At 48.2% G+C, this 27,870-nt stretch overlaps 1 protein-coding gene and 1 long non-coding RNA gene across 2 annotated transcripts; both read left to right on the top strand.

Annotated features, from left to right (window-relative positions):
- The first annotated feature begins 296 nt into the window (after window positions 1-296).
- On the top strand, window positions 297-4,875 carry LOC134983296 (uncharacterized). The gene is made up of 3 exons (XR_010191621.1): window positions 297-350; window positions 2,023-2,054; window positions 4,762-4,875. It is a non-coding gene; the product is annotated as an uncharacterized LOC134983296 (long non-coding RNA).
- Window positions 4,876-4,971: 96 nt separating this feature from the next.
- Window positions 4,972-22,015, top strand: LOC134983283 (oocyte zinc finger protein XlCOF6-like). Its single transcript, XM_063949003.1, has 3 exons — window positions 4,972-5,060; window positions 5,216-5,515; window positions 18,075-22,015. Exons 2-3 carry the CDS (start codon window positions 5,326-5,328, stop codon window positions 20,231-20,233), a joined length of 2,349 nt encoding a protein of 782 aa, XP_063805073.1. The 5' UTR covers window positions 4,972-5,060; window positions 5,216-5,325; the 3' UTR covers window positions 20,234-22,015.
- The last annotated feature ends 5,855 nt before the right edge of the window (window positions 22,016-27,870 follow it).

Below are 27,870 nucleotides of genomic sequence, written 5' to 3'. Positions count from 1 at the left end.
GCTGCCTTGTGGGAATGATAGAAGGAAGGCGGAGCTCAGACCAGGGGAAAATGGCCGCCGCTCCTGACGTCACTACACGGCCAGGGAACCTATTGCTGCTGCTGGACTGGTCTACAAGAAAATGGCCGCCGGCCTCCTGCACTGAGGACATGTATGGGAATAGTCATTACAGAGGGCGGGGCTATAGACGGGGTGCAGGAGGGGAGGGGCCAGTAACTAGTAAGCAGCCTGTGCCAATCATGTCCTACTTCCGGACTGTGCGTTCCACCTTACTTCCGGACTATGCGTTCCACATACAGGAAGTGAGTTTTCATCGACTGTTGCAGCCTCGCTGTGTCCGTAGAGATCAGGTAATGGCGTCTTACTATACAGGGGGAGCAGCCTGTGGTGTCCTGTTATTATTATTATTAATATACAGGGGGAGCAGCCTGTAGTGTCCTGTTGTTATTATTATTATTATACAGGGGGAGCAGCCTGTGGTGTCCTGTTGTTATTATTATTAATATACAGGGGGAGCAGCCTGTAGTGTCCTGTTGTTATTATTATTAATATACAGGGGGAGCAGCCTGTGGTGTCCTGTTATAATTATTATTATACAGGGGGAGCAGCCTGTGGTGTCCTGTTGTTATTATTATACAGAGGGAGCAGCCTGTGGTGCCCTGTTATTATTATTATTATTATTATTATACAGGGGGAGCAGCCTGTGGTACCCTGTTATAATTAATATACAGGGGGAGCAGCCTGTGGTGTCATGTTATTATTACTATACAGGGGGAGCAACCTGTGGTGTCCTGTTATTATTATTATACAGGGGGAGCAGCCTGTGGTGTCCTGTTGTTGTTGTTGTTATTATTATACAGAGGGAGCGGCAGAGTTGCCGACATTCTGGCTGCTCTCTGCGGGAGAGAGCAGCCAGGTCGGCTCAGAGGGCGGGCAGGGGGAGGCTAGATGAAGAGGAGGGGGCGGGACGGGGGCGGAGCAAGGGCAGTCGGGCCCGGAGTAAGGGCGGAGTCATGACGACACCTCCTCTAAGCCACGCCCCCGCTCTGTAATGCCGCGATCACCGGCATTACACTGAAGGGGGCGTGGCTATGATGACGCGATTCTGAAAGAATCGCGTCATCGACTGCCCGGTCCGCCCACTTTACACACTAAGTGGGCGGACGGGCAGGGGGGGACCCGGGAGACTTGCCTGCTCTTCCGTGGGGCCGGGAGGGTCACCCGATTTTCGGGAGCCTCCCGGCCATTCCGGGAGAGTAGGTAAGTATGGGGAGCGGCCTGTGGTGTCCTGTTGCTATTAGTGTTATACAGGGGGAGCAGGTTTTTGTGTACATTTATTATTATTATACAGAAACAGCAGCTTGTGGTGTCCTGGTATTATTAGTATACATTGTGTCGGGAGTGGTGGTGATGTCCTACAATACAGGAGTAATGGTCTGAGGTGTCCTGCTTTTAAAGACATCTTTTATTATTTTTATACTGGGGTGCAGCCTTTAGTGTCGTTGTTATTATTATTAATTTTATGTAATTGTAGGGATTGAAAATATTGCTCAGTATGAAGCAAATGTATATCACACACCTGGGAGCGTCACTGTGACATCACTTATATCTATAGTAATATTACAGGGACATGACTGGGGAGGTGAGGGGATCTGGGAGTGTCACAGTGACATCACATATCTATAGTAATAATACAGGGACATGACTGGTGAGGTGAGGGGAACTGGCAGTGTCACAGTGACATCACATATCTATAGTAATAATACAGGGACATGACTGGGGAGGTGAGGGGATCTGGGAGTGTCACAGTGACATCACATATCTATAGTAACGTAACCCCTCTTTTACCTGGGGTACAGTGTATATGTGCAACGTGCCTCCACCAAAGCTATTTAGAGCCCAATACTCTAATTGCTTAAGAAATACCCTACCCCTGTAGTGGTCGCCTATAACATTAGTATGTGATGTAACCAGATAGGACTATGCACATTTACCTATCGTACCTTTCCTTTGTGATTTCAGGCTCTTCCACAGATACTGAGACAGTTCCACTGGTAAGTATACTAGCTTTAATATGTAAGAAGTTATAGGCCACCTTATACAGTTATATCATATAATATTCAAACCATGAACCGTTCTAATAATATACCCCGCCTATACATAATAATATACCCCACCTATACATAATAATATAACCCACCTATACATAATAATATACCCCACCTATACATAATAATATACCCCACCTATACATAATAATATACCCCACCTATACATAATAATATACCCCACCTATACATAATAATATACCCCACCTATACATAAGGTAATGCATGCAATACAGAACATACGATTCCACAAGAAAGTTGTGGAGCTGCATTTGAAAATCCACCCGGGTTCTCTTACTATAATCGTGCATGGTTGCGGCCCTTTCATGTCTGTGTATAAGAAGTACTCCGGGTTATATGGGTATCCACTTGGAGCAGTTGTCCTCACGATTGTTGAGCAATCCCTACTTCACGGCAATGAATAGCATGGTTTCCATGGAAGATCTAATTGTAGCGCTCCTAGACAACCTGAAACAGGAAGGTAGTACGTGGAGCTCTCCACCCTGGAATCCCTGACACCCGTGGTCTACTCGTTACATATAGTGGGGTAATGATCTGTGTTACCTGTCCCAGTATAAGCATAGCCCCACTGTAGATTCGTGGGGGTGGCTCCAGAACATACAGAAGTCCCGGTTATTGGCACCTGTCTCTGATAGGTAAGGGGTGCTTAGTCTCCCCAGTGTACCATTTCCAAGTTTAGGTGACCCTGCACCCTCTCCGAGCTGCTTTCATCATTATACACCCCGCACTCTATGACTGCTACCCTGCTGGTCATTATCTAATGGATATGGAGTCTCTAGAGGTGATATTTATACTCCTCAGATCCACCGATGCTGCTGGTCCCTGTGCTACTGTGCTGGGGGCTGGTACTTTAATAGTTAAAGGATGATAGGGGAGTATGCAGATTAGCAGGATTTATATGGGGGCATCCTGCACTTACAATGATAGTGTGCCCGGTCTGGACCTCCCCCCGACTCCGCCTCCACCAACAACTGGGCTCTTCCTGCGGGTTGGATGGGATGAGGGACTCAGCTCTGCCTCGGGGGGGGGAACTGTCTGCTACTGCTGGACTCCTGGTAGCTGCTGCCCGCACTGCGGTCTCCTCCCATGTACTAGCCTGCCCCGCCAGCACTCCGCCTCCCAGCACTCTCCGTGACAACCAGGCACCGGGACGTCCCTGCTCGGCGTCCACCAGGGGAAATTAACACATCGCTTCTCACCCGCAGCGGGAGACATCCAATTCCTTTCCCCCACAGGGGCTCTCTCACTCGCAGGGAACCGCCTTCCTGTAAGCTCCCTCGTCTCAGCCGCCAGCCTTTTTCTCTCCCCTTAGTCAGCCCACCAACAAAACCGCCACTACACGCGCCCAGCCACCTCTCTCAGCACACGGGACCTCTGGAAGCTTCTCCACGATCTCCCCCGCGCACTGCGCGCTTACCAGAGTCCCCTCACCTTCAGCAGGCACAGAATAATAACATGGATAAACACTATACATTATTGGATCACTAGAAAGATCCAAGTTATTATCACATATATGGTATACATCAGTTGGCAGCATCTCTATTACCTTTATAGATCTACACATTCATTCATTGATTTGCCCCCTCATAGTGTCCCAAGGCCTTCAGATCACTAGGGTACTACAGTAATAGTGCAGGGACATGACTGGGGAGGTGAGGGGATCTGGGAGCGTCACAATAATCTTAATTTTATCTATAGTAATAATACAGGGACATGACTGGGGTCTGAGGAGACTTGGGAGTACAGTAGCACCGGGGATGTGTCTGGGTGATGACTGGAGAGGTGACTGCTGGGAATGGGGCATTATACAGTAACTCCAGGGGACGTGTCTGGGTGATGACTGGAGAGGTGACTGCTGGGAAGGGGACATTATACAGTAACACCAGGGGATGTGTCTAGGTGATGACTGGAGGGGTGACTGCTGGGAATGGGACATTATACAGTAACACCAGGGGATGTGTCTGGGTGATGACTGGAGAGGTGACTGCTGGGAATGGGACATTATACAGTAACACCAGGGGATGTGTCTGGGTGATGACTGGAGAGGTGACTGCTGGGAATGGGACATTATACAGTAACACCGGGGGATGTGTCTGGGTGATGACTGGAGAGGTGACTGCTGGGAATGGGGCATTATACAGTAACACCAGGGGACGTGTCTGAGTGATGACTGGAGAGGTGACTGCCGGGAATGGGGCATTATACAGTAACACCAGGGGATGTGTCTGGGTGATGACTGGAGAGGTGACTGCTGAGAATGGGGCATTATACAGTAACACCAGGAGATGTGTCTGGGTGATGACTGGAGAGGTGACTGCTGGGAATGGGGCATTATACAGTAACACCAGGGGACGTGTCTGTGTGATGACTGGAGAGGTGACTGCTGGGAATGGGACATTATACAGTAACTCCGGGGGACGTGTCTGTGTGATGACTGGAGAGGTGACTGCTGGGAATGGGGCATTATACAGTAAAACCGGGGGACGTGTCTGGGTGATGACTGGAGAGGTGACTGCTGGAAATGGGACATTATACAGTAACACCTGGGGACGTGTCTGGGTTATGACTGTATCACTGTGTGTGTTAGGTTTCTATAAGGTATCAGGATGTCACTGTCTATGTCTCCATGCAGGAGGGGGAGTATATAGAGGAACACAGGGGTCTGTACAAGGACGTGATGATGGAGAATCACCGGCCCCTCACATCACTGGGTAAGAGGAGACTGTCATGTATTGTACAGGGGAGAGCAGATATGGGGGCCCCTATATACACACATCATCTGATAATCACATATATACACTGTACTCAGTCACTGTGTGTCTCCTACAGATGGACCCAGTAACAGAGATACCCCAGAGAGATGTCCCCGTCCTCTGTATTCCCAGGATTGTACAGAGGAGTATCACAGGATCCCACAGGAGGATCAGGTAGGTGGGATTTAGGGTCTCATCCAATATACCAAAGTGACTGTCACTATTTGATGTGTAGAGGAGCTGTGTGTCTTATACACTGATATTATACTGTTTCACCTCAATTTAATCAAACAGTATGCAAATGCCATTGTATGTTTTGGGTTATTTAGGTAGAACGTCTTTCTCGTATAAAGGTAGAAGATATAGAGGGAGAAGAAGAGACGTATGTGACTGATATAAAGGCAGAAGATACAGAGGGAGAAGAAGAGACGTATGTGACTGATATGAAGGCAGAAGATATAAGGAGAGAAGAAGAGACGTATGTGTCTGATATAAAGACAGAAGATACAGAGGGAGAAGAAGAGACGTATGTGACTGATATAAAGGCAGAAGATATAGAAGGAGAAGAAGATACGTATGTGAGGGGTGATCAGCAGTGTAAGGAGGAGGAGATCCCTACAGATATTAGCACAGGTGAGTAATAAACACTTATTACAGAAAAGAGTCACATATTCTCCTTGCTCAGTACAGACTAATGAGGGAAATGTATCTGCCCAGTGGTGGAGTCAGGAGACATCTGCCCCTATTATACTCCTGCTCTCCCCCACACATCATGTCACTGTGGGCTACCAGCCCAGAGATCTGACCAGTCTCCTCCCCACACTCTATGGTGTATCTCATACATCAGGAGCCATCAGCCCCTATTATACTCCTGCTCTCCCCCTCACATCATGTCACTGTGTGTTACCAGCCCAGAGATCTGACCAGTCTCCTCCCCACACTCTCTGGTGTATCTCATACATCAGGAGCCATCAGCCCCTATTATACTCCTGCTCTCCCCCTCACATCATGTCACTGTGTGTTACCAGCCCAGAGATCTGACCAGTCTCCTCCCCACACTCTCTGGTGTATCTCATACATCAGGAGCCATCAGCCCCTATTATACTCCTGCTCTCCCCTCACATCATGTCACTGTGTGTCACCAGCCCAGAGATCTGACCAGTCTACTCCCCACACTCTCTGGTGTATCTCATACATCAGGAGCCATCAGCCCCTATTATACTCCTGCTCTCCCCCTCACATCATGTCACTGTGTGTTACCAGCCCAGAGATCTGACCAGTCTCCTCCCCACACTCTCTGGTGTATCTCATACATCAGTAGCCATCAGCCCCTATTATTCTCCTGCTCTCCTCCTCACATCATGTCACTGTGTGTTGCTAGCAGTACCTCTGTCTATGGTATTACATGTCCTGAGAGTGTCTCTATTAGCACACGCCGGTCTATATTTAAACTACTCTTTATTTATTTTTTCTCTAACATGCATAAGGGATACTGGGGACTTATTACAATGGGGTATAGATGGGGTCCAAAGGAGCTGATGCACTTTAAATTTCTTCCAAATGCAATCGCAGCACGCCGCACACCCCTAACAATGGCGGGAGGTCAGAAGAGTGGCGAGTACAAACCAGGGGACCCACAAGGGGGTCCCCGGCTCTTGGTGCGGCGCGATTACAGGGGTGGCATACGGACGCTCTACGGAGGGATCCGCTATAGCCACCCTGTGTACACTGGCAGCGGTGGTGGAAACAGGCATTAATGTTCCGTTTTACACCTGTTAGGAGACATTGCCAGTATAAATATCTATAGAGCTCCAATGCCGTTACAGGGGGCGGAGCTTCCTTAGAGCGGGAGCAGCGGCGTTTTGGCTCTTTCCTCTGCTTACAGCTGCAGCAGCAAGGACACACAGCCCCTCCAGACACTTGTGATACACAGGAAACTGGTACAGGGGTGTAAATATGGGGGAGAGCCGCTATTATACACACTATAGTGTCCTGAAAAGGACAAGACTCCTGTGTTATACTGTGATAAACAGCCTGCAGTCTCAATGGGTCTGACAGGCTTTGGGTGTGCCGTTCCTCTCTCTCTGTGTGTCCTTTTCACATACCAGTCTGGGCAGGCTTGCTATTTAATATACTTATCTGTGATTCTCTCCCTCTGCGGCTGGTTCCCACTCATGTGAACAATGCAGCCAGTCCTTCCAAGTTAGTGAGGAGACTTGGGGGGAGGGTCAGGAGCCATCTTGGCTCAGTGACATAAAAACCATGATGGCAGACATGTCATCCCAGCTCACTGCTAATAATCAGCAGGCTGTAGCAGACCTAGCTGCAAAGGCCGATAATAAACAGTCCGTCCGTCCCCCCCCCCCCTAGCTCAGGTCCATATAGTTGTGGGCTGCACGATTTACTCTCAGAATCTGAGGACGAGGTACAGGAGGAGGGGGAGGAATGGGATCCTATTAAGAGGCTTTACCTTCTGCACAGGGTATTGAGCCCCTTATACTTGCTATCAGGGATGTGATACAAGTCCCTTTGGAAGACGCTGCCGTACAGCGGTCGTTTTTCTTAGCACAGAAAAAGAAACTAGTGTCACTTTCCCCGATTCTAAGGAACTAGATGACATGTTTAAGTTAACCTGGAAAAATCCTGATAAAAAATACCAGGTGACAAATCGGTTTCTGCACACTTTCCCATTTGCTCCTGATGGTAGGAAACACTGGGGAGAGCCCCCGGCAGTAGACTTATCAGTCTCTCGCCTATCAAAGAAAGTGCTATTACCAGTCCCTGGCTCCTCTGCATTAAAGGACCCTGGGGATAGGAAAATAGAGACTACACTAAAGTCTATTTACACAGCGGCTGGTGTATCACAAAGACCTGTGATAGCGGGTTGCTGGATGATACATGCCATTCATACATGGGCGAGTCAAATTCAAGGAAGCCTTGCTGGAGATATACGTCCCTGGTGACTCTCATAAAGCACATTCAGGACACTCCACGCCTCCTGTGTGACTCTCTCAAGGGGATAGGTGCTATTAACGCTAGGACTACTGCCATGGCAGTGTCGGTGCGCAGAACTTTGTGGCTGCATCAGTGGATAGCGGACGCAGATTCCAAGCGCAGAGTGTGGAGTCTCTTCCTTTCTCAGGGGAGTGGCTATTCGGGGTTGAGTTGGATACATGGATTTCAAAGGTTACTGTGGGTAAATCCACGTTTCTCCCCTCTGGGGCCCCACTGGCCAGGCGTTCCCACCCCGGGAGGTCTTACCCAGTCCTTTCGGACTGCCAGGTTCAGATCAAGAGCCGTTGGCACATCAAATGAGTGAGCGGCACCAGAGGCAAAACAAGAAAACCAGCCGCCGCAGGTTCTCGGTAACAAAGCACCAGTTCAGCTTCCACTAGGGCCTTGGCATGATGGTGCCCCCCCCCCCCCCCCCCAACCCTGAGGGGATCTCGGGGTGTGATCTCGACTGAGTTGGCGGGGATTGGGGGTTCCAACAATCGAGCTTGGGCTGGGAGGACAGCTGACTGTGTAGGAAGTAGACGAGGAGGTTGAATGTAGTTCTTCCTCATGAAGTGGAGGCCTAGTGGGTGTTAGAGTTGGCTGGAGGGCATAAAAAGAATGAGAACTCTGTAGAAGGATAACTGTGTTTTTAATGAAGAAACAACTGTACACCGATACTTGAGGAATTGAAAGACACGGAATAATGAACTGAAGTCTATGATTATACGAGGTGAGGAAAGGAGCTGAAGATCACCGGTATTGCGGAACTGAAAAACTGTGGTTTGTGGTTGGTAGACAAGGCTGAAGGAGACTGGGTTTTTGAAGAACTGAAAGACTGTGGCTTGTGACTGGTAGATGAGGCTGAGAAACTCTGACTTTGAAGAAATGAAGACTGTAGCTTGGGCTTGGAAAGCGAGGCTGAAAACTCAAATCTGGAAGAAGCAAAGACTGTGGCTTGAGCTTGCGAGACGCTCGTAGGAACCAACGTTTAGAACCCGAAGCCCCTTTACGACCGGGAGCCCCGTGAGCGCCTCCACAAGTGGCGCCGGGTTAAGCGTCAGGACTGCAGCAGTGATAGGTCATGGACAGATGATGGGAACCAGGAGCAGCCTGGGAGCACAGAGCTGTAGCAACTTTCACAGGAAAGTAACTTGAAGCACTGGCACTCTCTCCCTGAGCCAGTCTCCCTTTTATAAGGGAAGACTACACTGGATTGGCTGGATACAGAGTGTGGATTTCATTGGCAGATCTCAGGTCTCCAACATGGCCACCCCCAGCACTGGGGACATTCTCAGCTGCAGCACTTAAGCTAACCCAGCTCCGGCCTTGACTTCCTGAGACAGATTCACCACCAGAGGGCTCTGCTGCAGCAACACCCGCCGCAGCATCCGGGTCACCGGCCCCTGACCTCCGGAAGCCGCACATGCACCCAAGGACCCACTGCAAGCAGCTCCGTGCCGCCGCAACTGCGCCAACCACCGGGATCGCAACACCCATGAGACCGCGCCGGAGGTAAGGCTCCGGACACTGACATGCGTCACTTCAGCCGCATCTGGGAAAGCTCCTGCCAGGATGCCTGGCTAAAGGACCTAATTTCTTGGCTACAAGCTGCAGTTCAGCAGTGCTGCTCCCCAACGATTTTTCTAATCAAGTTTACTAGTTTTGCAGGATACACGAGTAACGCTGCAACAGGCCATCCTAAAGTTGGCCCAGTCCCAAGTCATTGTTCCAGTGCCACTACAATATCAGGGATTGGGTTACTACTCCATCCTGTTTGTGGTACCAAAACCGGACGGTTTCGTTAAAGCCTATTTTGAATCTAAAATCCTTGAATCCTTCACTAAAGGTTTTCGAGTTCACAATGGAATCCTTGTGAGCAATGATTGCGGGTCTGGAAGAACAGGAGTTCATGGTTTTGTTTGATATAAAGGATGCTTATCTCCATATCTCGATTTGACCGCCTCACCAGGCTTACCTACGGTTTGCCCTGCTTGAATGATCACTACCCGTTCCAGGCGCTACCCTTCGGCCTGGCCACAGCTCCAAGGGTCTTCACAAACGTGATGACGGAGATGATGTTCCAGCTCCGAGTCCAGGGGATCAATATTGTCCCTTACCTAGACGAGCTCTTGATAAAGGTGAGATCCAGGGAGCTTCTATTGCTCAATATAGGCCGCACTATTCAGCTTCTGTCACATCATGGGTTGATCTTCAATTTACAGAAGTCCCTACTTCTGAGGAACATTCCCAGGAACAGGAGCCTACTCAGTGGCTCCTGTTCCTGGGAATGTTTCTGGATACAGTGGCTCAGAAAGTGTTCCTCCCAGAGGACAAGGCAAGGACGCTCCAGGATATGGTCCGAGCAGTTATACGACTGAATCAGATCTCCATCCATCTTTGCATAAGATTGTTGGGAAAGATGTTAGCCTCATACGAGGCGATCCAGTATGGAAGGTTCCATGCCAGAACATTTAAATTAGATCTCCTGAGCTAGTGGTCCGGTTCACATCTTCAGATGCACCAGATCATACACTACCGTTCAAATGTTTGGGGTCACTTAGACATTTATTTATTTTTAAGGAAAAGCACTGTTTTTTTCAATGAAGATAACATTAAATTAATCAAAAATACACTATACATTGTTGATATGGTAAATGACTGTACTAGCTGCAAACGTCTGGTTTTTAATGGAATATCTACAGAGGTGTATAGAGGTCCATTTCCAGCAACCATCACTCCAGTGTTCTAATGGTACATTGTGTTTGCTAATCGTGGTAGAAGACTAATGGATGATTAGAAAACCCTTGTGCAATTATGTTAGCACAGCTGAAAATGGGTTTGCTCGTTAGAGAAGCTATAACACTGGGCTATCTTTGAGTTAGTTGAGTGTCTGGAGCATTACATTTGTGGGTTCGATTATACTCTGAAAGTGGCAAGAAAAGGAGACCTTTCATGTGAAACTCGACAGTCTATTCTTGTTCTTAGAAATGAAGGCTATTCCATGCGAGAACTTGCTGAGAAACTGAACATTTCCTACAACGGTGTGTACTACTCCTTTCAGAGAACAGCACAAACAGGCTCTAACCAGAGTAGAAAGAGAAGTGGGAGGCCCCGGTGCACAACTGAGCAAGAAGACAAGTACATTAGAGTCTCTAGTTTGATAAATAGACGCCGCACAGGTCCTAACTGGCAGCAGATGCCTCACAGGTCCTAGCTGGCAGCGTCATTAAATGGTACCTGCAAAACACTAGTGTCAATGTCTACAGTGAAGAGGTGACTCCGGGATGCTGGCCTTCTAGGCAGAGTGGCAAAGAAAACGCCAATAAAAGGAAAAGATTAATATGGGCAAAAGAACACAGACATTGGACAGAGGAAAAAGTGTTATGGACAGATGAATCGAAGTTTGAGGTGTTTGGATCACACAGAAGAACATTTGTGAGACTCAGAACAAGTGAAAAGATGCTGGAAGAGTGCCTGATGCCATTGGTCAAGCATGGTGGAGGTAATGTGATGGTCTGGGGCTGCTTTGGTGCTGGTAATGTGGGAGATTTGAACAAGGTAAAAGGGATTGTGAATAAGGAAGGCTATCACTCCATTTTGCAACGCCATGCCATACCCTGTGGACAGCGCTTGACTGGAGCCAATATTTTCCTACAAGAGGACAATGACCCAAAGCACACCTCCAAATTATACAAGACCTATTTATGGAAGAAGCCGGCAGCTGGTATTCTGTCTGTAATGGAGTGGCCAGTGCAGTCACCAGATCTCAACCCCACTGAGCTGTTGTGGGAGCAGCTTGACCGTATGGCTGCAGGGATGTGCGCTGCTCACGGGGTCCAGGCTAACCGGCTCCCTATGCGGCAGGTAGTAGTAGGGCGCTGGGGTCCGGGAGCTATGCTCCCGGCACCTCAGCGCTCCAGGGAGTGATCGCGATGAGCCCCCAAAAAAGTGGGTCCCAGTGACCCCTCACTTTTAAAAGTTGGGGTCCTACCTGTCCTTTTCTGGTTTCCAACGGAATTAAGGTTCTTATTAATGATTTAAATATAAAAACTCAGACTTGATTTGAACACTACAAAAGTGCTGCAAGGGGGAGGAGGGGTGACAGTGCTGCAAGGGGGAGGGGGGGGGGTGACAGTGCTGCTGGGCTGTGTAGCTATACCGGACACTCTGCACCAGACATGTAACTAAATATTTTGTCAGAAAGTGAATTGGTGCTCCCCCTCCCATAGCGAAAAGCAAAGTCAGTGTGCGCGGAGCGCGTGCAGTAAAAATTTAGGGGAATTACTTCGTTGAGAAGGGGCGTGGCCACATCATAGTACCAATTCACATTGCACCACTCAGTAGTGCTGCTTATACACATTGCGCCAGGCAGAGCACGTTATACACATTGCGCCAGGTAGAGCACATTATACACATTGCAGCAGGTAGAGCACATTATACACATTGCACCAGGTAGAGCACGTTATACACATTGCAGCAGGTAGAGCACGTTATACATATTGCACCAGGTAGAGCACGTTATACACATTGCAGCAGGTAGAGCACGTTATACACATTGCAGCAGGTAGAGCACGTTATACACATTGCAGCAGGTAGAGCATGTTATACACATTGCAGCAGGTAGAGCACGTTATACACATTGCAGCAGGTAGAGCGCGTTATACACATTGCGCCAGGTAGAGTGCGTTATACACATTGCTCCAGGTAGAGCACGTTATACACATTGCAGCAGGTAGAGCACATTATACACATTGCACCAGGTAGAGCACGTTATACACATTGCAGCAGGTAGAGCACGTTATACATATTGCACCAGGTAGAGCACGTTATACACATTGCAGCAGGTAGAGCACGTTATACACATTGCAGCAGGTAGAGCACGTTATACACATTGCAGCAGGTAGAGCATGTTATACACATTGCAGCAGGTAGAGCACGTTATACACATTGCAGCAGGTAGAGCGCGTTATACACATTGCGCCAGGTAGAGCACGTTATATACATTGCAGCAGGTAGAGCACGTTATACACATTGCAGCAGGTAGAACATTTATATGATTAAAATCAGGACAATAAATGCTTCTAAACACATTAGTAAATAATACATTTAATATATGTAATGGGTTTATGGTGCTGCTATAATAGAAGCCCCAGACTGGATTTAGGGGTCATTCCGAGTTGATCGCTTGCTGCAGTGAACAGATTACTACATGTGTATGCACCCCAATGCTCAGGTGGATCGCACGGGTACAAAGCGAATCGTTGCTGAGCGATGGATTTAACGAAGAATCCATTTGCAACGCTGGTCGCAAGGTGAGTGACAGGAAGAGGGTGTTTGTGGGTGGCAACTGACCGTTTTCTGGGTGTGTTTGGGAAAACGCAGGCGTGTCCAGGCGTTTGCAGGGCGGGTGTCTGATGTCAATTCCGGCTCCAAAAAGACCGAAATGATCTTAGAAACTTAGAAACTGCACAAAATGTTTTTGCAACGCTCCCTCGCACAAGCGATCGCACACTTACAAAGTGAATATACACTCCCCTATAGGCGGCGACTATCTGATCGCTGCACTGCAAAGAATAGCTAGCGAGCGATTAACTCGGAATGAGGGCCTTAGACGCTACAAAAGTGTTACAGGGGGAGCGAGAGGGTGACAATGCTGCTGGGCTGTTATCATACCGGAGGTATGCATTCAGGATCCCGGCAGCCGTAATACCGACGCCGGAATCCCGACAGCCGCCGGCATCCCGAGGAGATCAGGATCCCGCCGCCACAGGTTTAGCGTGCGGGAGGGGGGATAGGTTTAGGCACTGCTGGGCGGAGGTTAGGGTTAGGCTGTAGGTAAGGGGGTTAGGTTTAGGCACTGTTGGGGGGAGGTTAGGGTTAGGCTGTGGGTAAGGGGGGGTTAGGTTTAGGCAATGCTGGGGGGAGGTTAGGGTTAGGCTGTGGGAAAGGGGGGGTTAGGTTTAGGCAATGCTGGGGGGAGGTTAGGGTTAGGCTGTGGGAAAGGGGGTTAGGGTTAGGCACTGTTGGGGGGACGTTAGGGTTAGGCACTAAGGAGGGTGGGTTAGGTTTAGGCTGTGGGTAAGGGGGGTTAGGTTTAGGCACTGCTGGGGGGAGGTTAGGGTTAGGTGGTGGGTAATGGGGGTTAGGTTTAGGCACTGCTGGGGGGAGGTTAGGGTTAGGCTGTGGGTAATGGGGGTTAGGTTTAGGCACTGCTGGGGGGAGGTTAGGGTTAGGTGGTGGGTAAGCGGGGTTAGGTTTAGGCACTGCTGGGGGGAGGTTAGGGTTAGGCTGTGGGTAAGGGGGGAGTTAGGTTTAGGCACTGCTGGGCGGAGGTTAGGGTTAGGCTGTGGGTAAGGGGGTTAGGTTTAGGCACTGCTGGGGGGAAGTTAGGGTTAGGCTATGGGTAAGGGGGGTTAGGGTTAGGCACTGCTGAGGGGAGGTTAGGGTTCGGCTGTGGGTAAGGGGGGTTAGGGTTAGGCACTGCTGAGGGGAGGTTAGGGTTCGGCTGTAGGTAAGGGGGGTTAGGTTTAGGCACTGCTGGGGGGAGGTTAGGGTTAGGCTGTGGGTAAGGGGGTTAGGTTTAGGCACTGCTGGGGGGAGGTTAGGGTTCGGCTGTAGGTAAGGGGGGGTTAGGTTTAGGCACTGCTGGGGGGAAGTTAGGGTTAGGCTGTGGGTAAGGGGGTTTAGGTTTAGGCACTGCTGGGGGAAGGTTAGGGTTAGGCTGTGGGTAAGGGGGTTAGGTTTTGGCACTGCTGGGGGGAGGTAAGGGTTAGGCTGTGTGTGTGGGGGGGTTAGGTGTCGGCAGTGCTGGGGGGAGGTTAGGGTTAGGCTGTGTGTGGGAGGGTTAGACGTAGGCAGTGCTGCGATTTAGGATGCCGGTGTGGTTTTTCATTTCTAGGCTTATATGATGAAGCCCTGGCTCAGATCACTTGTATAAATGCTTTTGACCGAAGCAGACGTTTTAGGCAGCTTGACAGGATGATCCCAGAAGTAGCGGGTGCACCACAGGTAGCAGCAGTGCCTGCACATTAGATTCATGTTATATACTCATAGATCCTTAGCTTGGTCTAGTTGTGAATGGCGCTGGGAATATCAGGGAAACTTACTGTAGTGGATGCCTGAAACAACCACTGAGGTCGGGCTACAAGCCCATGACACTCCCAGAAGACACACAAGGCATGCAGGGAAAGCAACCACCCAAGTTCAGCCACCCGCTCCTATGCTACTTACCCTACCCCACAGCACTTATGCTGTCACCGGCGCTCACCTCCCGCCCGCAGCACAGCGTAGAGCAGCCGTAGAGCCGTCTTCATTCTCTGCCCGGCCCCCGTGTGAATCCGCGGCTGCATGTGACCAGGAGGGGAAGGCACCACCAGAGGACTGGTAGTGGTAAGGCTCCACCTCCTCTTTACAGGCAGGAAGTGCAGTCAATTGAGAGCCAGGAATTGGCAGCAGTGCAGCGCGTCTTTCGGGGACCCACACGTTTTAGAAAAGTGAGTCCCCGTCCTCTGATCTGGGCAAAAAACATTTGCGAACACTGTGTGTGTGTGTGTATATATGTATGTGTATATATATGTGTGTATGTATGTATATATATATATATATATATAATAGTATGGTGAGGCACTGCAGTGCCTGGGTATTTGGAGCCTGTGCAGGGCACTGGCTCAGTGTATATTTAAGCAACAATGTGTATAGTGTACTTGAATTGTATTTAAAGTGAAATGAACTTACTTGGTTGTGTGTCCCAGGAGGGGGGGAATCCATTACTGTGCCGGCAGATGGATTCCTCCAGTACTTTCCCCCAAAAATGGAATGCCTTCCTCTCTAGCCTCCCACATGGAAGTATCATGGGTAGAGAGAGGAGCAGCTCAGCTTTAAAACAAGCTGAATGGTTTTCTGGAGCTCCATAGGGATCACCCTCGGTGGGCAGGAAACCCTAACCGGGGATCTAGGCCTCCCATCTCTGGAGCCCAAGTTTAGGCTGGAGATGGTGAGCTGGGAACCCGGGCAGATTCATGGAAGTAGTTTAGATGAGAAAGCTTCCCCCTGCCTAGACTGAACGTCACCAGGGCGGATAACAACCCTCCAGGATTGGACGGTCAAAGGAGAGTGACTACTCCCCACCGTCCACAGAGGACAATGTTAGCTGTGCATGTGGCCAAGGCATGCACATCACATGGGTAAACAATGATTGGTTGAGAACAGCACGGTGGACTTACCCCCTGTGGTATGTGTATTGGAGTAAGAAAAAAAGAGGAGGCCTGTGAGCCTCCAGAGGTATTATACCATTTCCACTCTGCTGTAAACATTTTGCTGTATTGTTGTTGCCCCTAGCAATAGGGAATAGTCTTTTTTAAGACTGTTTGAGTGAATAAACATCTGCCTCAAGACGACCACTTCATCTTGTGACCTGCAGTGCTATGCCAAACATAGTTCAGTTTTACGGCTGTCCAGGGTCCACTCAGCATCTCCAAGATCCGCCTCCCACCAGCTACCGTGTGGAGGCCTAGTCCAGTGACTAGTAGTGCTTTGTCAACACTATGCAGGTGTGGTAAGACAGCGTGTCGACGCATACAGAGCAGTACCATGGTTCCAGACTCCATGGCAACAAAGAATCTGGTGGCAGCGTAGTACCCACCCACTGCGCAGTGGGTGGAGTCAGTAATAGGTGGTTACTGATGGTAAGTGGGAATCTCCTAAGTGGCCAGTTCCCGTGTGACCTAAACATCCATTCCGTGACTGGGGCAGGATGCGAGGGCTTTCATACAGAACCGTCCGTTTACAGAAATTGCTGGCATAGCGGTGGGATAATCTTAGGTGGCTTTTCAGTCACCTGATTGGAGAAGCCGAGTTAGGAGAGGAGTAACTGCAGCGCAGGAGAACGCACAAGATGGCGGACTTCAACGGAATGTCTAAGGATGATCTGGAGATCGTGTATCAGGAGAAGGGTTTGGATATCCTTTTTCAACACGTCCAGAAGCATCATGAGGGCGGCACTCGTGAGCTTGGTGGAGGTAGAGAGTGCTAAGGGCGTTGGCATCAAAGAGGGCGGCCTACCAGTGGACCTTTGTACAGAACCGGTGAGACCCACAAGCCCCACCCTCTCTACTAGCAGCAGCCATGTTTCATACCTAGCAGGGCCGAAGGTGAAAACATCCCTGGGGGGGCGACACGGATACCTAAGCAGATCGGCTAGTGGAATTCGGAGAAAGGGCAATGGAGCAAGAGTGCTTGATCATCACCTCACTTTCCAAGGGGCTCCAGTGACTGTGCGCAGCCCATTCTGCCCCCTGCAGTAGCAAGAGCCAGTGCTCCCACCTGAGGCAAAAGCGCGGAGCGTGCAAGAAAGACTGGGCGCACTTAGCCCCAGAATACAGCCCATGGCTTCAGCTGTGTCACTAGGCTGCAGCAGTGAACGATGCCCGGACTGAGCAGAGTGAGTGACTTTAGGGCAGGAGGAGTGGGGTACTTAATAGATTGGGTCTTGGTCCCAGCCGGTGGCTGAGAGCTATCAAGGAGGGTAGATAAGCCACTTAGTGAGGAGAACTCCAGAAAGCACGTCTGGATGGACTCAGGCCCCTCTTATTTATTATTTTATATACTAACAAGTGTGGTACATCCCTGCAAAGGCAGATCCAATCTCTTTCTCATCAGACTCTGCTGTCTTCCCGGCACTCTCACTCAGATGTTCACTGCTGCCAGTAGCACACGTATGAGAAGCAGAAGTATGGCGGCAGCTGTATAGATTCTGATATGTAATTCTCTGTATCATACTTACCGTACACACATCATCCTTTATACAAGTGAGAGAATAGAGGTAAGACACTGAAGATGGGGGTGTTACAGTGGATTATAACCTAGTAGATGATGATGATTACAGGGTATTATATGGTATATTGCATGTAAAATACCTTGTTCCACACCTACTCTGCTGTAGCAATATACCTTATATAAGGGTGAGTAACACATGTACAGGCTTACCAGCGTATGAGCACACACATAAAGGAATGCTGCCTTACCAATGCTTCCAGGAGTAACGTTAGGAGACATTATTATAAAGCCTTCATTAAAAGTTATGTTTTAATACACACATTTACTATTAAGTGTCCCAGAAAGTCGTCTTCTCCTATTGTTTACAAGATTAATATTGTTACAGAAAATTTCACATTTCCATAATGTGTTTTATTTCCAGCAGATGGACACACAAGCAGGAATATCTCAGAAGGACATCTAATGTTATCCCCGGATTGTGACATAAAAGATAATGACAGTAGACAGGATTCTCCAGGAAATAACCCCATTACCCCAATTATACATCCAGCTCTATCAGCTGAGCCCTCTGATCCTGGGGAATGTTCTCCTGATCACTCTGATATTGGTGCATCTGTTACAGCTCTGAGAGTAGATACAGTGTTTCCCTGTTCTATAGATGCCAAATGTTTTACACAGAACACAAACCTTATTACCCATCAGCCAGCTAAGGCAGGTGAGAGGCCACTGATATGTTCTGAGTGTGGGAAATGTTTTACATACAAATCAGGTCTTGTTACACATGAGAGAATACATACAGGTGAGAAACCATATTCCTGTTCTGAGTGTGGGAAATGTTTTACCCAGAAATCACAACTTAACACACATCAGCGAAGTCACACATGTGAAAGGCCATTTCCATGTCCTGAGTGTGGGAAATGTTTTGCACATAAATCAGATCTTGTTAGTCATAACAGAAATCACACAGGTGAGAAGCCATTTTCATGTTCTGAGTGTGGGAAATGTTTTACCTGGAAATCACAACTTGTTACACATCTGCGAAGTCACACAGGTGAAAATCCATTTCCATGTTCTGAGTGTGGGAAATGTTTTACATATAAATCACAACTTGTAATACATAAGAGAATACATACAGGTGAGAAACCATATTCCTGTTCTGAGTGTGGGAACTGTTTTACATACAAATCAACTCTTGATGCACATAAGAGAAGTCACACAGGTACATCACCATTTCCATGTTCTGAGTGTGGGAAATATTTTGCACAGAAATCACAACTTGCTAGACATCAGAGAAGTCACACAGGTGAGAAGCCATTTCCATGTCCTGAGTTTGGTAAATGTTTTGCACAAAATTCAGATCTTGTTAGTCATAACAGAAGTCACACAGGCGAGAATCCAATTTCTTGCTCTGAGTGTGGGAAATGTTTTGCCTGGAAATCACAACTTGTTAAACATCAGAGAAGTCACACAGGTGAGAAGCCTTTTCCATGCTCTGAGTGTGGGAAATGTTTTGCAAACAAATCAGATCTTGTTAAACATAAGAGAAGTCACACAGGTGAGAAGCCATTTCCATGTACTGAGTGTGGTAAATGTTTTGCACAAAAATCAGATCTTGTTAGTCATAACAGAAGTCACACAGGTGAGAATCCAATTTCCTGCTCTGAGTGTGGGAAATGTTTTGCCCGGAAATCACAACTTGTTATACATCACAGAAGTCACACAGGTGAGAAGCCATTTTCTTGCTCTGAGTGTGGGAAATGTTTTGCCCGGAAATCAGATATTGTTAGACATCAGCGAAGTCACACAGGTGCGAGGCCATTTCCATGTTCTGACTGTGGAAAATGTTTTGCACACAAATCACATCTTGTTATTCATCAGAGAAATCACACAGGTGAGAAGCCTTTTTCTTGCTCTGAGTGCACGAAAAGTTATACTCAGAAATCAGAACTTGTTACACATCAGAGAAGTCACACAGGTGAGAAGCCATTTCCATGTCCTGAGTGTGGGAAATGTTTTGCACACAAAAGAGATCTTTTTAAACATGAGAAAAGTCACACAGGTGAGAAGCCATTTTCTTGCTCTGAGTGTGGGAAATGTTTTGCACTCAAATCAGCTCTTGTTATACATCACAGAAGTCACACAGGTGAGAAGCCATTTTCTTGCTCTGAGTGTGGGAAGTGTTTTACACAGAAATCACATCTTGTTACACATCAGCAAAGTCACACAGGTGAGAATCCATTTCCATGCTCTGAGTGTGGGAAATGTTTTGCACTCAAATCAGCTCTTGTTATACATCACAGAAGTCACATAGGTGAGAAGCCATTTTCTTGCTCTGAGTGTGGGACATGTTTTACACAGAAATCACATCTTGTTAGACATCAGCAAAGTCACACAGGTGAGAATCCATTTCCATGCTCTGAGTGTGGGAAAGGTTTTGCACACAAATCAGCTCTTGTTGTACATCACAGAAGTCACACAGGTGAGAAGCCATTTCCATGTTCTGAGTGTGGGAAATGTTTTACACACAAATCACAATTTGTTACACACCAGAGAAGACACACAGGTGAGAAGCAATTTTAATCTTCTGGAGTATACTCATCATTGCCATGCGTTGTTCTTCAAGGTTCTTATCGTATCTCCTATGCTTTTTGCAATATACATGCTACTGCATGGTGAAATAATCAGATGTCATGTCCTCATCTACCACTGCTATGCAGATGATCTGTCTTTTGCTCCAGACACTGAGAACCCAGTCCCAATCCTAAATGGTTGTCTAGCTGAGCTCCAGGTGTCGGTGATGCCAGTTGGCTGTGACTCAGTCCTGGTGAAACAGGTCCATATGGTAGAAGCTCACCAACAAAGGACAGGGCTACAGCTCAGCTTTGCAAACCAACCAGACTTACACTTGGGGGTTCAGAGTTACAAAATTCTGATCCTGTGCAGAATCTTGGTGTCCTGGATTGTGGAGTGACACTTAGACATCAGGTATCAGCCACAATCAGATCCTCATCTGAGGAACATAGCCAGACTCCAGCACTTATTTCCCTCAGAAGATCTACCTACAGTCATACATGTACTTGTATCATCACGCACAGACTACTGCAATGTCCTCTACCTGGGTCTCCCAGCAAAAGAATTACTGAGCTTGTAGCTTGTACAGAATGCAGCAGCCAGGCTGTTACCTAACCAGCCCGTTCCTGCCACATAACACCCATTCTCTGCTCCCTTCACTGGCTGCCTGTAAGATGATGACTCGGGGCCTAATTCAGGTTTGATCGCAGTGTGTGATCCAAACGGAATTATTGAAAAATTGCGGGCGCATCCACTGCGCCCATCCTGTGCATGCACCTGCATTTTCTGCAGAGGGGACGCAGAAAATGGGATTGCCTGTCAGGCAGAGGCAGTCACGGGGGTGGGCGGGCAATGCTCCATTTCCAGGGAGGAGACGGAGCGGTGCGGGGGCAGTGTGGCGCGAACGGAGGACAGACGGGCATGATCACGGCTGTGTGACATCACATGCAGCCGCCATGATCAAGAAAAATGCAGCGGGCCTCCTGCGCAAGCAGCGGCAGCAGGAGGCTTCACTAATTTCTACGATAAAGCAGAAATTGTGAGGCAATCGCAATTTCTGCTTCATCAAGGGGGTAGGTGGTGGTCAGCATGCTGGGTGGCCTTGCGATGGGTGGCCCCTAGCACGCTAGGAAAAGGATTGATAATTAGCAGCATCTGCTATCCTTACTGAATTTAGACCCTCTATTAAGTAATCTTACTGAGTCCCAGCCTTGCATGACCATAATACCAGAAGCAGCTGCTGCCTCCGTACTGCCCGGGTTTCTTCCATCTGTTGATGGACTGTTAGCAGTACCATAAATTCCCAAGCAGTGCTAAGATGTCAGGGGAAACAGGGTGGGTGGCAGTAGTGCAGTAGCGGGGGCTACTGGAGGCAATGTCTATGTGGGTAATATTGTCCCCAAGCAGGGCTGAGGAGGGAGACAGGGCAGGGGGCAGAAGTAGGAGCTACTGGAGGCAATGTCTATGAGGTTAAACGTCCCCAAGCAGGGCTGAGGAGGGAGACAGGGTGGGTGGCAGTAGTGGGAGCTGCTGGAGGCAATGTCTATGTGGGTAAGTGTCCCCAAGCAGGGCTGAGGAGGGAGACAGGGCAGCGGGCAGTAGTAGGAGCTGTTGGATGCAATGTGTATGTGGGTAAACGTCCCCAAGCAGGGCTGAGGAGGGAGACAGGGTGGGTGGCAGTAGTGGGAGCTGCTGGAGGCAATGTCTATGTGGGTAAACATCTGCAAGCAGGGCTGAGGTGTCAGAGCGGGGGGACAGGGCAGGTGGCAGTAGTAGGGGAGACACGGGTGGATGGCAATAGTGGGGGGAGATGGGACGGGCGGCAGTAGTAGGGGAGACAGGGCAGGTGGCAGTAGTAGGGGAGACACGGGTGGATGGCAGTAGTGGGGGGAGACAGGGCAGTGGCAGTAGTGGAGGGAGACAGGGTGGGTGGCAGTAATGGGGAGAGGACAGGGTGCGTGGCAGTAGTGGGGGAGACATGGGGTGGATGGCAATAGTGGGGGGAGATGGGGCGGGTGGTCACAGTGCAGTACCAGGGGCTGCTGGAGGCAGTAAAGAGGTGTATGTGTTCCACACAGAATCAGTTGATAATTAGACTTAATGATGATTATGCTTCCTTATTTCTAATTAATCCCTTGTATGTGTTACTGTTATTTGCTTTATGTGTGTTCTGTGTAATAATCCTGAAAGTAGTGCTGCTACCGATCTCATATCATTTGTAGTAACTTGGAAAAGATGAGATATGAGGTGCACTCTGGAAGCTTATAGGGGGTTAATCAGAGATGAACGCAGATGTGACATCACGCAACCCCCCCCCCCACCTCCTGGAAAATGGCCCCGGCCCACCCGCGTTCACCCCTCAGGGATGCGACCACAATGTGTGTGTCTGCACGGCCGCTGTGCATGTGCATTTTGCCACCACCGGGTAAACTGCTGCGAGCCACTATTGCGGATGGGTCTGAATGACCCACATAGGCTGTTGTGCAGAGTAAAGTATTTTTTAAGTTTAAAATACAGACAAAAATATGTGTATTAAAGATATGAAATAAAGTTGTTTAAAAGCAAAATATTTCTGGTGCAATTTTGGCTATGTCCGATTTTGACTCCGCATTTGAATAGTGGGATGATATTACGGGGGGAAGGGGGGGGGGGGGTCTCTGTGTAATTAAATAGTTTTATCATTTGTTGGTTTTAATTAAATTTAGTCTGTTCAACTGTTCTGTTGTTTTTTTTTACTCTGATAAACTGTTTTTAAAGTAAACTGATGGACAATAGGTTAGTTGCGCAGTTTCCTCAATGTTCCGCTGTTTACACTTTATTCCTAGCTACGGGCGTACCTATGCGTAGCACCACTTAGCGTACCTTTTGAGCGTTGATGCACTCATAATACTTTGGTGAATATATATGGCTACAGCAATATAACACACTTAGACCTTAGTAGAGTGTCGGAAGTGTCCCTGACGCTTCACCAGATTAACAAAATAACAGTCGAGACAGATGGGTAAGTTTGGATTAAAGGTCCAACCCAATAACCATATATATTAGTCCCTAGCGGACACAAAGGGATAACAATGCTGCACTGTAGCAACACAATACAATTCAAGGATACAGTAATACGTACAATAATATACAACAGACGGGAAATAAATGCAAGTACAATTAGCAATACAACTATACCAATACAATAGGATCAGTTACCTTCATACATACGCTGCGCCACCGGATTCCAGGCCTCAGTCGTCTTACAAGATGACCTCTGAGAAAGGTGACTGAAACCTGGGCCAGGTGCGTCCTTTTATACAATGTTCCAATAACAGTACAATGGGGAATGTAAGATCTTCCATTGGTCCAGGGGCGGGACATATTCAGTACACTGCGGGTCATTGGTCAGCTCGAACACTGAGCGACACCTAATCTTGTGATGTGATTACAGTTTACTTCTGGGCTCCCACCTAAAGACCAGATCTAACCGACCACAGTATCATACAGTAATATACATGAATCCGGTATCGCTAATAACTTGTTGCCGTAATATGTGACAATATCCTCGCAACCACCGAATTATTACTTATGTGGCCCTGAACAATTTGATCCCACACACGGTATCCATACACGGTGTCCTTAATATTTAATGGAACAATACATATATATATATATATATACCTTGGGTCTTATATACGTGAATGTGATCGTCAGCTCAACGACACATCCACTTATAGGAGACTGACTAGGGACCCAACTCGAGAGTTTAAAACAGAATTGGACCAGTATTTACTAGAGATGAGCGGGTTCGGTTTCTCTGAATCCGAACCCGCCCGAACGTCATGGTTTTTTTCACGGGTCCGAGCAGACTCGGATCCTCCCGCCTTGCTCGGTTAACCCGAGCGCGCCCGAACGTCGTCATGACGCTGTCGGATTCTCGCGAGACTCGGATTCTATATAAGGATCCGCGCGTCGCCGCCATTTTCACACGTGCATTGAGATTGATAGGGAGAGGACGTGGCTGGCGTCCTCTCCATTTAGATTAGGAGAGTGAGAGAGAGAGATTGACCTGAGGCTGATACTGTAGAAGAGAGTGCAGAGTTTAGTGACTGACCACAGTGACCACCAGACAGTGCAGTTGTTTGTTTTATTTAATATATCCGTTCTCTGCCTGAAAAAAACGGTACACACAGTGACTCAGTCACATACCATATCTGTGTGCACTGCTCAGCCCAGTGTGCTGCATCATCTATGTATATATTATATATCTGACTGTGCTCAGCTCACACAGCTTATAATTGTGGGGGAGACTGGGGAGCACTGCAGTGCCAGTTATAGGTTATAGCAGGAGCCAGGAGTACAAGACAGTCACATACCATATCTGTGTGCACTGCTCAGCCCAGTGTGCTGCATCATCTATGTATATATTATATATCTGACTGTGCTCAGCTCACACAGCTTATAATTGTGGGGGAGACTGGGGAGCACTGCAGTGCCAGTTATAGGTTATAGCAGGAGCCAGGAGTACATATTATATTAAAATTAAACAGTGCACACTTTTGCTGCAGGAGTGCCACTGCCAGTGTGACTGACCAGTGACCTGACCACACTGACCACCAGTATAGTTAGTAGTATACTATATTGTGATTGCCTGAAAAAGTTAAACACTCGTCGTGTGACTTCACTTGTGTGGTGTTTTTTTTTTATTCTATAAAAAACTCATTCTGCTGACAGACAGTGTCCAGCAGGTCCGTCATTATATAATATATATACCTGTCCGGCTGCAGTAGTGATATATATATATTTTTTATATCATTATTTATCATCCAGTCGCAGCAGACACAGTACGGTAGTTCACGGCTGTAGCTACCTCTGTGTCGGCACTCGGCAGTCCATCCATAATTGTATACCACCTACCCGTGTTTTTTTTTTCTTTCTTCTTTATACATACATACTACTACATCTCTTTATCAACCAGTCTATATTAGCAGCAGACACAGTACAGTACGGTAGTTCACGGCTGTGGCTACCTCTGTGTCGGCACTCGGCAGTCCGTCCATAATTGTATACCACCTACCCGTGGTTTTTTTTTCTTTCTTCTTCATACATACATACTACGACATCTCTTTATTAACCAGTCTATATTAGCAGCAGACACAGTACAGTACGGTAGTTCACGGCTGTGGCTACCTCTGTGTCGGCACTCGGCAGTCCGTCCATAATTGTATACCACCTAACCGTGGTTTTTTTTTCTTTCTTCTTCATACGTACATACTACGACATCTCTTTATCAACCAGTCTATATTAGCAGCAGACACAGTACAGTACGGTAGTTCACGGCTGTGGCTACCTCTGTCGGCACTCGGCAGTCCGTCCATAATTGTATACCACCTAACCGTGGTTTTTTTTCTTTCTTCTTCATACGTACATACTACGACATCTCTTTATCAACCAGTCTATATTAGCAGCAGACACTGTACAGTACGGTAGTTCACGGCTGTGGCTACCTCTGTGTCGGCACTCGGCAGTCCGTCCATAATTGTATACTAGTATCCATCCATCTCCATTGTTTACCTGAGGTGCCTTTTAGTTGTGCCTATTAAAATATGGAGAACAAAAATGTTGAGGTTCCAAAATTAGGGAAAGATCAAGATCCACTTCCACCTCGTGCTGAAGCTGCTGCCACTAGTCATGGCCGAGACGATGAAATGCCAGCAACGTCGTCTGCCAAGGCCGATACCCAATGTCATAGTACAGAGCATGTCAAATCCAAAACACCAAATATCAGTAAAAAAAGGACTCCAAAACCTAAAATAAAATTGTCGGAGGAGAAGCGTAAACTTGCCAATATGCCATTTACCACACGGAGTGGCAAGGAACGGCTGAGGCCCTGGCCTATGTTCATGGCTAGTGGTTCAGCTTCACATGAGGATGGAAGCACTCAGCCTCTCGCTAGAAAAATTAAAAGACTCAAGCTGGCAAAAGCACAGCAAAGAACTGTGCATTCTTCGAAATCCCAAATCCACAAGGAGAGTCCAATTGTGTCAGTTGCGATGCCTGACCTTCCCAACACTGGACGTGAAGAGCATGCGCCTTCCACCATTTGCACGCCCCCTGCAAGTGCTGGAAGGAGCACCCGCAGTCCAGTTCCTGATAGTCAGATTGAAGATGTCAGTGTTGAAGTACACCAGGATGAGGAGGATATGGGTGTTGCTGGCGCTGGGGAGGAAATTGACCAGGAGGATTCTGATGGTGAGGTGGTTTGTTTAAGTCAGGCACCCGGGGAGACACCTGTTGTCCGTGGGAGGAATATGGCCGTTGACATGCCAGGTGAAAATACCAAAAAAATCAGCTCTTCGGTGTGGAGGTATTTCAACAGAAATGCGGACAACAGGTGTCAAGCCGTGTGTTCCCTTTGTCAAGCTGTAATAAGTAGGGGTAAGGACGTTAACCACCTCGGAACATCCTCCCTTATACGTCACCTGCAGCGCATTCATAATAAGACAGTGACAAGTTCAAAAACTTTGGGCGACAGCGGAAGCAGTCCACTGACCAGTAAATCCCTTCCTCTTGTAACCAAGCTCACGCAAACCACCCCACCAACTCCCTCAGTGTCAATTTCCTCCTTCCCCAGGAATGCCAATAGTCCTGCAGGCCATGTCACTGGCAATTCTGACGATTCCTCTCCTGCCTGGGATTCCTCCGATGCATCCTTGCGTGTAACGCCTACTGCTGCTGGCGCTGCTGTTGTTGCTGCTGGGAGTCGATGGTCATCCCAGAGGGGAAGTCGTAAGACCACTTTTACTACTTCCACCAAGCAATTGACTGTCCAACAGTCCTTTGCGAGGAAGATGAAATATCACAGCAGTCATCCTACTGCAAAGCGGATAACTGAGGCCTTGGCATCCTGGGTGGTGAGAACCGTGATTCCGGTATCCATCATTACTGCAGAGCCAACTAGAGACTTGTTGGAGGTACTGTGTCCCCGGTACCAAATACCATCTAGGTTCCATTTCTTTAGGCAGGCGATACCGAAAATTTACACAGACCTCAGAAAAAGAGTCACCAGTGTCCTAAAAAATGCAGCTGTACCCAATGTCCACTTAACCATGGACATGTGGACAAGTGGAGCAGGGCAGGGTCAGGACTATATGACTGTGACAGCCCACTGGGTAGATGTATGGACTCCCGCCGCAAGAACAGCAGCGGCGGCACCAGTAGCAGCATCTCGCAAACGCCAACTCTTTCCTAGGCAGGCTACGCTTTGTATCACCGGTTTCCAGAATATGCACACAGCTGAAAACCTCTTACGGCAACTGAGGAAGATCATCGCGGAATGGCTTACCCCAATTGGACTCTCCTGTGGATTTGTGGCATCGGACAACGCCAGCAATATTGTGTGTGCATTAAATATGGGCAAATTCCAGCACGTCCCATGTTTTGCACATACCTTGAATTTGGTGGTGCAGAATTATTTAAAAAACGACAGGGGCGTGCAAGAGATGCTGTCGGTGGCCAGAAGAATTGCGGGACACTTTCGGCGTACAGGCACCACGTACAGAAGACTGGAGCTCCACCAAAAACTACTGAACCTGCCCTGCCATCATCTGAAGCAAGAAGTGGTAACGAGGTAGAATTCAACCCTCTATATGCTTCAGAGGTTG

Source organism: Pseudophryne corroboree, assembly GCF_028390025.1.
Source record: "Pseudophryne corroboree isolate aPseCor3 chromosome 3 unlocalized genomic scaffold, aPseCor3.hap2 SUPER_3_unloc_11, whole genome shotgun sequence".
Taxonomy (NCBI): Eukaryota; Metazoa; Chordata; class Amphibia; order Anura; family Myobatrachidae; genus Pseudophryne; species Pseudophryne corroboree.
Note: the sequence above shows the minus strand (reverse complement) of the source record. Positions and strands in the feature narration are given on the sequence as shown.

Coding starts and splice junctions, on each gene's coding strand:
- LOC134983283 (XM_063949003.1), top strand. CDS start 5,326: ATGAAGGCAGAAGATATAAGGAGAGAAGAAGAGACGTATGTGTCTGAT. Junction 5,516..18,074: donor CCCTACAGATATTAGCACAG/GTGAGTAATAAA, acceptor TTTTATTTCCAG/CAGATGGACACACAAGCAGG.